We start from the raw sequence: 12915 nt of genomic DNA on the forward strand, positions 1-12915 counted from the left end.
CCTGGTTCCTTGTTATGTCTCCCCTTCCCTACCCCGATGAGAAAGAATCCCCCCAAACTAACACCCCTCCCCCTTCAGGCTGGGTGTTCTAAGAAAGGGCTGATTAAGCCAATAAGGGGGGAAAAAAGTTTCTCTTTAGGAGCAGCCAAGAATATGGTTCAAATAAATCCGAGGTCACTGGGGCTTGGAGCCGGCTGAGTGAGACTAGGCCCTGCAGCTGAGCTTCGCATCGGGGGACCCTGCAGGGAGATGGGAAGAGAAGGGGGGCTGCCCGGCTTGGCTTCACACCCACAGGCTGAGGTCTTCTGTGTCCCGCCTGGCAGCAGGCTGGGTGGCCGAATTGGGGAAATGACCCCACAGTGCCAGGGTGATGGGCGGGACTTTCATCACCAAATTAAGTGCTGACATGCACCAAAAAAAAAAAAAAAAAAAAAAGGAAAATAATTGGCAGCATGCCATGCTCTACATAAACTGCTGCTGGGGAGGAAGGGAACGGAAAAAAGCCATCTGTGGCCAGCAGGGTTTAAGGACGGTCCCCGCTCATCTGGAGAGAAAGGGGAGAGAGACCCCGCTTTGGGAAAGAGACTCGAATCCACACGTGTCAAGTAGGAAAGCATAAGAGGTTGTTTTTGCTTAAATGCAGCCCACCAAGCAGGTGGTGAAGGCGCCACTGCCCATCACGTGACCTTGGCTTGACCTGGGCGGAGAGACAGTCAGAGGAAGAAGACTCTGCAGCAAGAAGAAACCGGGCTGGACTTAAAGCAGAACTTCCCAGCCACGAGTGAGCATGAGCGTGCAGAAACTCAGTCCACGCAGGGCGTCCGAAAGCTGCCGCGAGGGCCAGCTCTCTCCCACGCCGGCAAAACCAAACGTTTTTCTGTAAAAACCACCAGTGTTCGCAGCCGCACTGTCTCTAACTGCCCAAAAGTGAAACCAACTCATAAAAACGTCCGTCCAAGGATAAGCACGATGTGCTATATCCGCACCATGAAATATCAGTCAACGGTCGGAAGAAATGAAGCGTGATACGGTGTCACCACGGAAACGTGAGGCCGAGAGAAGGCGGTCGCAAAGCGCCACGCGCTGCAGGATTCTACTTACACGCAATGTCCAGACTAGATACACCTGCAGGGACAGGACGCGAGGCTGCGGCTGCTCGGACTTGAGGAGCGAGGGGTTTGGGGGGGGGGGGGGGGGGGAATGGGGCGGTGACTGCTGACGGATACGAAGTTTTCTTGGGGGGCGATGAAAACGTTCTCAAACGGACGGTGAGTGACGGTGGCACGACTCTGAATAGACTAAAAGTCACCGGATCGTACACTTCCACTGGGAGGATCGTACCGAATGTGAATTTTACCTCCACAGAGCGCTTATTAAAAGCCACGAGGACTCCTGCAGCGAACTGTAAGCCGGCCTCATGCCCACCGTGGTCTGGCCGCACTGGCCTTCCGTTTGTTCCTTCAACAAACTGAGCTCACGCCTGAGGCCTTTGCGCTGGCTGTTCCCTGAGTCGGACACTGTTCCTCCCAGCCCTTCCTTGCTGGCCCCTTTCCATGCCGGAGTCACCGCCCCAGAGGGCTTCTCTGACACTCTGCCTGAGTCGCCGGCCCGATCACTCCCCAGCGCATTATGTTGCTTTTTTTTTTTCATTCGCAGCACTTAATGCTCTATGAAACCCTCTGTATTTGCTGATTTGCTTACTGCCTTTCTCTCCCACTAGATTCTAAGCTCCCTGAGGACAGGGCTTTGTCTATATATTGCCAAAACCTAGAACGGTACTCTTATGAGCTGAACTGTAGCCCCGTCCCAACTCATATGAGGTCCCAACTCCTAGTACCTCAGAACGGGACTGCATTTGGAGACGAGGTCTTCGCAGATCTGACCAGATAAGACGAGATCATTAGGGCACTGATCCTATATAACTGGCATCATTGTAAAAAAAAAAAAGGGGGGGGGAGGATTTAGAAATGGACACACGGGAGAACGGCGTGTGAACATGAAGGCAGAGATCAGGCTGATGCTTCCACGAGCCAAGGAATGGCAGAGATTGCCAGCAAACCCCCAAAGTGCGAGGAGTGGCGTGGACCAGATTCTCCCTCAGAGGCAGCAGAAGCCGACCCTGCTCCATCCCAATCCCAGATTTCCAGCCTCCGGAACTCTGAGATGAGACATTTCTGTCGTTTAAGCCATGCAGTTTGTGGGGCTTTGTTACAGTAGCCCAAGGGAAATAATACCAGCACTTAGCACATAGTAGGTGCTTGATAAACACCTGTTGAATGATGAAATCAATGAATAGTAAGTAGCTGTCTTAGTAATCAGCCCCTTTCGCACAGACGGGGGGGGGGGGCAAGTTTCCTTAAGCCTGTTTCCTCACCAGAGAACCGGGAGTAATCATTCTACGTCCCTCACAGGCTTTTGCGGGGTTCAGCGAGATGGGCCCTGCAGAGAACGGAAGCTCCGGCAGGCACTCGGTAACCATCGCTGTCTCGGCTGTGTGCCCTCCCGGCGCGGACGCTTCGGTGACCACTCTGCCCAGGGGAGTGGTGCCACAGGGCAGCTCTGTGGCCTCGCCCTCGAACGCAGTCTATCTGAGACCTGTTTGGGGCCCAAGTATGTGACAAACACACCGCGGAGCCTCGCGATGTCTGTAATTAGCTCCTGGGAGGGGGAGGTCAGGGTAGGACAGGTGACCTCTGTGCAGCTCTGCTCTTTTTAGCAACAGCTGAAACCAAAGCCGAAAAGGCATCAGATGAACTCCCCGTGTTGACACCGGTCAGAGCCCCGAGCGGGGAAGTGAGCAGAGGACCGTCTGAGATGCCAATCTGACTGACGCAACACCGGGCAACCTGGAAAGGCTGCAAACCAGTCCTCTGAACTTTAAGCCAACTGATACGAGGGAAAAGGATTCTTAGAAGTCTCATCCTGCCTGCTTCAAATAAAGATGGGGTGCGGTCCCAGCCTAGAACCCAAAGGGAGCCTCCCAGACTAGCCTCGCTCTCAGAATCCTGGTCTGGGGCGGGTGGGGGGGGGGGGCGGTGCGGGCCTGGGCTCTGTGGCTGGGAAGTGGGCAGCTCTGCCTTGAGCTGCAGGTACCAAGGGCGGTGGGTAAGAGAAAGAGGCAACTTTTCGCAGGGGATACTGGCGGCAGCTGGCATTCACCTGATACTTCGTGTTGGGTTCTGTGTAATGTAGCACGTCCAATCTATACCGCATGCCAGAAGGCTGACTTTGTTGTTACTCTGCTTTGTCAGTGAGGAAACTGAGGCTCAGAGTGGGTTTGAGGTCACAGCTGGTCAGAGCAGCAGCTGAGATTTGAACCCAGGTCCTGCCGACCGGGAGGCTGCCTGCTCCACCACCGAGCCTCCCGAAGCTCACGGCTGGACTGCACTGCATGTTACTGGCTTCCCACAGCCTCCTGGAAGCCCAGAGGACTAATTATCACTGTGCCTGTTTTTATCACGAGGACCCTGAAGCTCAGGAGGCCCAAATCCACAGCACAGGGACCCCCTCTCAATCCAGCCCTGGAGGAGGGGAGACGGTCCTTCCAAATGGTTCCTGAGGGCGCCGGGCACAGCCCTGCCACTGACTAGCCGCCCTGCAGCAAGGGGGGGAACTGGGGGGATCAGGGGATGGGATCATTGCAGGCTCCGCCTACCGTCGTCCTGCTCCGCCTGCTCCTGCTCAGCGGTGGCGTACGTGCGCAGGAACTCGGCGAACGCCCCGTCCCGGGCCAGCAGCTCCTGGTAGGAGCCCATCTCCGAGATCTTGCCGCCACTCATGACGATGATGACATCCACCTGCGGCAGGTAGCTGATGCCGTGGGTGACCAGGAGCCGCGTCTGCGGGCAAAGCGGAGACTCGCGAGTCAGTGCCCGCGCGTGCGAGGGGGAATCACCCGCCACCTAGGTGGAGGAGCGCCTGTCGGCCGGGAGAAGCAGGGCAGGAATGCTCCAAGCTGTGGGTGCTTCCGTTCAAGCCCCAGGGGCCAGCAGCTTTGGGGCGGGTGGGGCATCAGGGAAGGACCGAAGGATCCCTGCTCCAGATTTCCAGGGCCAGCGGCAGGGACACTGAGGGTGGGCGTGGGCAGCTTTAACAAGGGCGACGGACGAAAGGCTACTTTTGAGCAAAGATCTGAAGAGCGGAGGGAGGGAGGGAACCAGGCACGTGTGGATAAATAAAAGAATGACAGTGAAGCAAAATAATTTGCACGAGATGGCTTAAGTTTTTAAGTAACCACCACTCCCATCCTCCCCCCCAAAAAAACTATAGATTTTGTACTTGTGTATATATTTTGCCTAACGATCCGAAAGTTTGTGAAGACACTCATCAAACTGTTTACATGCGTTGACAAACTTTTTCTTAAAGGACCAGATGCCCTCCTGCTCTCAAGGGAGGAGCTAGGGCCATTTTTTTTTTTTTTTCACTTTACATAAACTCTCATACTCTTTGATTTAGTTACTGTGGGCATCTATCAGTTTGATACCAAATTTTTTCATATTTAAAAATTATGTCTATACGGAATTTTTGCAGTGTGTATAGGGATGTTTACGATGGGTTAAATGGCATGACACTTACTATGTAAATGCATGATGTGATAAGCCTTTTTAAAAAGTTCATACACACGGCAAAAAGACTCGAAAGAAATACGAAAACCTCTAAGCAATGGGATGATTCGTAATTGCTTTTGTTTTTCATGTTTTTCTGAATGTCCTATATTTTTTTCATGAGCATGTGTTACTTTTTAATCAGGGAAAACAGAACCAGTACTTCCCACCAGCACCCCATACTTTCCACAAAAAGTAAAAATAATAAAAGAGGACAAGAAACATTTCCTGTCGGGCCAAGGTGTTGTGGCCGTTTTCATGCTCTAAAACTCCGTCCCCTGGCCCATGGCCACCTCGGCAGGAAAGGTGCCTGCTCACTCACTGGGCATCATGGGGTAGGATTTCTCTCTGTGAAGCCACTCCCATTATTAAACCAAGAAGAAGGGCCTTTTATGGCCACGTGAGGCAATGACTTCACATTGGTGCCAAGGACTTTCTTGCATGATGACAAGACCAAGAAGGCTGGCCCGGGAGGGTTTCCAAGGGAAGCACTGAAATGTGTTCTTAAGTTAAAAAAAAAAAAAAGCCTGGGAAGTCAAGAATTCCCAGAGGGGCACGCTCCGACTTAACCGAAGCCCGAGGGAGCCCACCCCTCATGCAGGTACCTTGTTCTTCAGCAGCCCCTTGGGGCCGACCACGTTCTCAAATATGTGTCTTCCCACGTGGGCGTCCACTGCCGAGAGGGGGTCGTCGAAGAGGTAGATGTCGGAGTCACAGTACACGGCCCGGGCCAGGCTCACACGCTGCTTCTGGCCCCCAGACAGGTTCACGCCCTGGGGAGACACGCGGCAGAGGGTGGGTTTCCTGGGGAGCCTCGACACATGTGGAAAGGGCGACCGGCTCAGGACGCAGACCCAGGCTGGAGGCCCTGGGGGGCTGCGCCCGCCCCCTCCTCTTTGAGAAGAGGCAAAACATGAGATTGCACCTGCAGGAACGTGACTTCAAGTCCCAGCACGAGGTTTAGCCTCAAGTGTAAAACAAGCGTAAGAGAAAAGCTGAGCCTCCCGCAGGCTGCTGAGCAGACGGCCGGGACGGAGCGGGCCTTGGGCGAAGCGTGGCTACAGGAAAGGCTCCCGGTCTTTGAGTCTGATGGAGGCACCCGAGGATGTAGTGACGATGATATTATTGTTGTTCCCATTAACAGCTAACAGTTTTGCAAGCTTGTTCTGTCGCTCACCGGTGACGTCACATTCAGTCCAGGAGGCCGTACCCCGGGGGCGCTGGAATCGAGCCCCACTCACTAGCACCGTGGCCCACACGGCAGCAGCCCTGGCCCTCCTTTGACGATAGCCCAATGCCGTCTCCACATGTGGCTGGGGAATCAAAGTGGACACACTGGGTTCCCTGCCACCCTCTTCTGAGATGTGCCCGTCCTTCCCACGCACCGCAGTGGGGTCCTGGCAGCTGGGGTCTTTCAGACAGTCCCTCTGGCCACAGCCTTTTGGCTCAGAGGCAGACACCAGATCCCAGCTAGGCCAATCATATTCTCTCCCTCTAAATTTTGGTGCTGGGATCAGACAGGGAGAGTTAGGAGTCACCGAGTGGCAGAAACAGACACTTAAAAACAACAGCAACAGCAAAGCTGATGTGCAGAAAAGCAGAGACAAAGGACAAAGGGGGAGCCAGGCTGCCTGTCCCAGCCCCTCTGTCGGCCTTCACTCTATGCTACTTGTAAACCCAAAGAGCCCCGTTAGTAACTTTTCTTTCCGACGAGTGGAAAATTTCCCTCAAATAAAAGAAATCATTCATCGAGAAAGCCGGTGGAAGCCACTGGCTTGTAACTGAAAACAGGAAAGCTCATTGGTGCCGCTGGGGAATGTGTGTACTTCCTGAGTGTGTGCCAGATGATCGTCAGTGGGCGCTAGACCGAGCCTGCCAGGCAGAGGGAAAAACGTGCAAAGGCCCGGCGATGGGAAGGGGCTTGGGCGAGTCGCTGAGTCTCCTCTCTACACCTCCTTTTCCTCGACCTTAATGGGAGTAACGGTAAATCCCATCTCGTGAGCTTGCTGTGAGGACAGAATACATATAAAATGTGCAGGAGAGTGCCCAGCGCATAGTAAATGCTCAAAAGCGTTAGCTGTTGTGTTGCTATTGTCACTGTTTTGAAAGAGACTGTGGACATGTGCATCACTGGCACCCCTCCACTCTGCATAGTGCCCTTTGTCACAGGATTTTGCAGCCACATGACTATAAAAGCAGAGTGTACTTCCTGGTCCCTCGTCTTTGGGCTCAACCAAGTGATCTGCTTTGTCGGGGGAAAGAAAGGACAGTGTACTTTAAGCGATATCACATCATTTCTTGTTCTCTTGGGCTTCTACTTGTCACCGTAAGGGTTTTTCCCTGGGGAACTGCTGACCCCTCAGCCTACTCCCCAGTAAGACGCCATATAGGGCAGACCTGGGCCAAACGCACAGCCTGAAGCCAAGCTCAGCTAGCCTGCAATGTGGAGCAGAGCCACCCAGATGAGCCCAGTATGGGTCAGCCAATCACAGTTGACTCACACACCCATAAATAGGGGAATAAGTGTTTAACATCATAAACCGCTGAGATTTCGTTTTGTGGTTGGTTGTTACGCAGCAGTAGCTGACTGATACAGGGCCATGCTGAAGCCATACTGACCTTCTCACCAATCTCTGTCCGGTCCCCACTAGGCAGGATTTCCAGATCTGGGATGAGGGCACAGGCTTCTATCACAGCCTTATAATACCGTTCCTGTAGCTGGCGTCCAAAAAGGATGTTTTCTCGGAGAGAGTCATTCTGAATCCAGGCTTGCTGGGGGACGTAGGCCACGGAGCCCTTGATGGCAAACAAGATGAAAGCAAAATGGACAGACTCAGTCGGCAGCACAGCAGCTGGCTCGCCCACACACTACAACAGCCCTATTTCACAAGAGACCGTCACCACACCCACTGTTCCAACAAGAGGGAAACTGAGTCACAAAGGACAATGGATGCTACAGCTGAGATCAGAACCCACAGTGGGTCAACCACTGACCAACGTCAGGAGTTCAAGAGTTGAAGTCCTCATGGATGAGAATACAGTTATATATTTAGTAACTGTTCACTGAATGCCTATAACTGAACTAAACTCCTGCCTCCCAAAAGAAGGAATTTCCTGACAAGATTAAAAAAAAAAAAAATTCATCTGATTACATTTATGGTAAATGCTAAGAGAAAAAGATATCTGAGACTTTGAAAAAGTCCTTTAAAAAGAAAGACCTAGTTAGGGACATCGGGAAAAAATTTCTTGAGGAGATTTAAGCAAGGACTTCCGTATCAAAATCATCCATTTCAAAAGCTGTTCTGTTTTTATGTCCACGTGATATGAGGTGGCAAGAAGGGCCTGAGAAGAGAGCGAGGCACCGAAGCAAAATAACCAGCCGCAGAGAAATCTGTGGCCTCATCGGACCAAATACTCAGTGCACCCTCGACTTCCTGATCTGTGACTTCTGTATGCAAAGGCTTCTCCCTTTGAACAAACCGTGGTTCTCACCTGGGGGCAATTTTGACCTCCAGGGGACGTCTGACAATGTCTAGAGACACTTTTGGTTGTCTAGATCTAGGCTGCTACTAGGATCGAGTGGGGAGAGGCCATGCACGCTGCTCATCATCCTACAGGGCACAGGACGGGCCCACAACAGAGAATTACTCTACTCAGCCCCAAATGTCAGCGCTGGGAATTCAGGGTCAATGAAACGATGTAATGTGAATCCTGCTGTGATTTGTAATTTTCTCCCATCAACCTAGCTCACCGGTGCCCATTCATCTTACTTTTTAACATGTACTTGAAAGTAATGACAGAATATTTCTTAAAACAATAGCTAGATGTCATTAGCTTGGATCCAACTGCTGTAATGTACACTTTCTTCTAATGCGTACTAAGCTGTGAGGCGTCGTATAATCAACAAAGAAAGAACTCTGCTCTGAAATTTTTTTAAAAATGGCATAAACCAGCATCCCCAAAAGCAGATTCTAAGAGTCAGTAATTCTAGGGATGTAAATAGTTGTTGCATAGACAATGAAGAGGTACAGGCAAGTATGTCTGGGTCGCCCTGGGTTGACTGAAATTAAATAGGTTTTTTCTCCTTGCAGGACTTCTCAGAGCCTTTATTTCATTAATGTTTATTTTAAGTCTCCAAGAGGGAGAGAATCAGAGTATGCAGTATTTCCCAAACTTGTTTGAGCTTGGACTCTATTCCCAAAACATCCCGCAAGATGATTTAGCTGCAGACCACACCCCAGGAAATGCTGGTGTCAACGAAACTTCAAGGGAAGTATTCCTACATCTGAAAAAGGAAGTTCACAGAAAATGAGCAAAATGCAAACCAGGGCTCTTGATTTCCAAAGGACTCATCTGTTCACTAAAGCGGTCTCTTTAAACTCTCTCTAGAGGAATAATCCAGCTTAGTTCAAAGTACTCTGCATTTAAAAGCAATAAAACCACAGACTTCTTTTAGCCCCATATTAAGAATTCAATGAACGCTCAGCATTTAAACAGCTCCCTTAAAAAGAATTCTCTAAGATCACATTCCAATGACATAAATCAAAAACTTTGTTACTTTTACAAAAAGAGACACACACACACACACAGAGTTCCACAGAGACAGAGAACAAGCCAGAAAGATGCGTGGAGAGAGACCACGAGATGCACACTGGAAGGGGCGGGGGGCTGGGCAGAGATGGGGAGGGAATGAGAGACAGTGAGCGGACCAGGGGCCCTTCAGCGTATTTACTGAGTGCCTACTACGTGGCAGGCACCTTTCTAAATTCTGGGATAGAGCAGAAAATAAATGACACCAAAACCTTGCCTCTAGGATGGCACAGAGAAGAGCAGAAAGAATGAGAGAGAGAGAGAGAGAGAAAGAAAAGATGAGAGTGACTTCGCCACTCGCTTCGTGCGCAGGTACCGTCGAAAACAAAACAAGAAACAGCATCACACACGACCCTCTCAGGCCATCAGCTCCTGCACCCTCCCCATCGCCCAGTCCCCATGCTACCTTGAGAGCCACGTGCCCCTCCACCTTGTCCATCTCGGCCAAGAGCGCTGCGATCAGAGATGACTTTCCACAGCCCACCTGGCCCACCACAGCCACCAAGGAACCTTCCGGAATGGAGAAGGTGATGCTGAAACGACACGACACACCTTGGCTCAGCCGAGGCTGTCACGAGCCTCCAGGGTCTGGACTTCCTCCCGCCACCTCCGCTGCTGAGCACCGTTCAGGGAGCAGTCTCAGGGTGTCTCCTCGTGTGAGGCACGGGACAGGTGCCGGCATGTCAATGCATCTTAAAAATGGAGGCCGTGGGAGCGACTTGAGCCATCAGCAGAACAGAGGGGTATTAACTTTGCCTGGGGGGTGCAACGCAGGTGCCCTGGGGGAGAGGCCACCTCGGAATGAACTCTGGGAGAAGGGTGAGCACGTGCCCACGCGGAAGCCTGGGAACAGCTTTCAAAAGGGCCCAAGGCTGTGAAGTAACTGGTGCGACTGGGGGTCGACATGTAGGTGACACAGGATGAGACGGGGGGCAGAAAAGCCAGTCCTGATAGGTGAGGGTGGGTGGCAGCCAGGCCTGGGAGGACCTGAGAGTCTGCTGTGCTAACACTCTCGTGCTTTGCAGCCGAGAGCCATGAAAGGTTTGAAGGGAGACCTGACATGGATGAATCTGAGTTTCAGGAACATGTCTCTACCGAAACTGCCCTCTGACAAATACTGGTTAAGCAAAGTACAATAAAGTAAGCTTGACGTTCTGCCAGTAAGACTGGCTGCCACACGATATGTGACAGCCACTCGCTGTTCCCACTGACAACGGCAAAGTCATAGCTGTGTTTCCACCCACCCAGGGCCTCGCTGGGTTCACTGCTATTATGATTTTCAACATATTAGCAGAAATGCTGTTAGATTTTGCTGCCACTGATGGTTTAATTCTTGGGAAGCTGCTGCGTGGTCACAATGATTCTTCTTTTGTTTCTGTGCAGTGCGGGGGAGGGATTATGGGGCCCAGGGAGGCAGCTCCTATGATCATCCAGGTGAGACTGGAATGTTTTTAGAGGCTGAAGGGAGAGGTTAGATGATGAAAGATTTTGAGAGTCAAGGGAAAGGAGGGTGCCTGGCACAGGAAAGCCTTTGATCGTGGAAGGATGGAGGAAAGGATTGGGGCAGATATAGGTTGTTTAGTTGCGGAACGGAATGGGAGAGAAAAGCTAAAACTGAAGCAGGCGGGAGTGGAGTTGACGGGGAGGAACTTCCTAAACGTGCGATTCCACGGTGAATTTTCAAGATGTTACACAGATCCTTTCTTCTGGAGGGTGTGACCCCGCCCTTCCCCTCAGACAGCACACAGCAGTAATTTGGCTATCCAGGAAAGGGGTCTTTGTTTAGGGGGATGAGGAGAAATGGGCCCCTAAAAAAGCCCCTCTGGCCCTGTGAATTGAGCTAAAAGCCACTGAGCAAGGCCTCCGGTCAGAAAGAAATACGAGGCACTTGACAAGTTTCCCAGGCAACCAGGTCAATTCCCTGGATACCATGTGGTTTGCGGGCAGATGGTGAGAAAAGGTGAGCCAGGCAGCCGGGGGACCCTGGAGAGGACAGATAACGATTCCATCCTGAGCTCAAACCCGGGCACACAAGAAGAATTCCTTCCGACAGACTCAAGCCTGCCTGCCAGCCACCTGCAGCATCATAGCCGTGGATTCAGCCTGGCCAATCAGTGTGCTCGGTCTCTCCTGGCACAGTGATTGGCTCAGAGAGGGGCACATGACCCAATCTCGGCCAATCGGACACAGGCAAGTCTCCTGCTGAGGCAGGAGGCACGCCTGGAGTTGATGGGGGGACCATTTATCATCATGAGGGGAGAGGCCGCCTGAGAAGGAAGCCGCATCGGGGGAAGCGTTGAACAAAGACAGGATGGAGAGAGTCCTAATGGCACTAAATCCCTGGACCACACACGCTGTACCTAAAAGTGGCCCTTCTTGGTTATGTGAGCCAAAAATTTCCTTCTGTTGCCTAAGCCTAGCTGTGCAAGGTTCCTGTCACTTGCAATCCAAGGGACCCCTCTGTGCCAGGCACGCTCTCGTCTGCTCCCCACCACGGCCCAAGCAAGTATGACTGGACTCGGCCCCAAGATGGAAACACTGGGACTCAGAAAGGCCAAGCGGCTTATTCGCAGTCACTGGGCTGGACCAGAGCCCCACGGCTCTCTCTGCGTCCCGGCTTACCCATTCAGCGTGGGAGGGTCGTTCCTGGCCCAGGTGAAGGTGGCGTTTTTCATGGTGATGCTGTTTGTATCCCCGCCTGGAAAGCACGAGATACAACACGTCAGGCGTAGATGAAGTCGTGGGACTGAGTGTAAGCAGGAGGCTCTGACTTTTCCCCCCTGCAAATCAAGCAATTCAAGCCCAGATGCTAGACACTTGCCCTGGCACTACCTGGTTACATCAATCGGGGTTTCTAAAGAAGAATCCCAGCCAACACTTCTAGAGATGACCTCGGACCCAGGAAGCGGAAGGAAACTGAACAGGGGCTCCACCTTGAAAGACGGGAGGTTGTGCTATCCAGATGGCCATCTCCCAGAGGTGGCGGGGTTGGGGGGGGACCCATGGGTACCTTGGGGGCTCCAGGGCCTCCATTACCCCATCTTGAGAGGTTCTGATTGGCAAAGCAGCGCCCACGTGCTGAGGTTTTCGCCATCAGGTTGTGCTGGCCCTTGGCCCTCACCACACCCCCAGGACCCTTCCTTCACGTTCAAAGCAGGAGCACCAGCCCGCGCCACCCCCGCCCCCCACACACACAATTCCTGGATTTCAGGGCTGCCTCCTAACTCTTCTCCCTGCATCTTTCCTCTCACTCTCCCCCTACCCCCAGCCATGCCGCCCTGTCATATCGCAACAGGTCTCTTTCTAAAAGGGCAGTCTTAATCAACTGTGAAAAAGCAGGCTACGAAACAGGAAGTGGGTGTCATGCATGGGGGAGGGGAGTGTTTAAGACAAAGCTTGCATTATGGGCACTAAGGCTCTGTCTGACACCTGTCTTCATTTACTTTCCCTCCCCTCACTGTCCTTTTACTCTGCTCCTCTTTTTAAAAACAAAAACAATTTTTGACTCTCGTTATGAGCCCCTTAAAACCACCTACAGGTAATGTGGAGGTGTTTTTAAGTTATCAAGTGAAGAAATAAATTCTCCCACACATCGAAGAAGCAAAAACCTGTGGCAAGAGGAAGTTACTGGTTAACCTAACTTAACCTTCCCCTCGCCCTCATGCCCAGCCTACCTGAAACTGAGAACAGGGGAGAAACTGAAAGGTGCTATTTAAGGAAT

General features: G+C 52.0%; 1 protein-coding gene across 6 annotated transcripts in view; it reads right to left on the reverse strand.

Annotated features, from left to right (window-relative positions):
• Positions 1-12915, reverse strand: part of ABCC1 (ATP binding cassette subfamily C member 1) — a 117503-nt gene that overhangs the window by 23025 nt on the left and 81563 nt on the right. For all 6 annotated transcript variants that reach the window (XM_036226247.1, XM_016156959.2, XM_016156957.2 and 3 more), the window contains 5 exons: positions 11817-11892; positions 9601-9727; positions 7224-7400; positions 5210-5377; positions 3656-3839 (listed from right to left, as the gene is read on the reverse strand). In XM_036226247.1, coding sequence (XP_036082140.1) covers positions 3656-3839; positions 5210-5377; positions 7224-7400; positions 9601-9727; positions 11817-11892 — 732 coding nt within the window. The remainder of the gene's footprint in view (positions 1-3655; positions 3840-5209; positions 5378-7223; positions 7401-9600; positions 9728-11816; positions 11893-12915) is intronic.

The sequence above is a fragment of the Rousettus aegyptiacus genome, unplaced genomic scaffold (assembly GCF_014176215.1).
Source record: "Rousettus aegyptiacus isolate mRouAeg1 unplaced genomic scaffold, mRouAeg1.p scaffold_m13_p_8, whole genome shotgun sequence".
Taxonomy (NCBI): domain Eukaryota; kingdom Metazoa; phylum Chordata; class Mammalia; order Chiroptera; family Pteropodidae; genus Rousettus; species Rousettus aegyptiacus.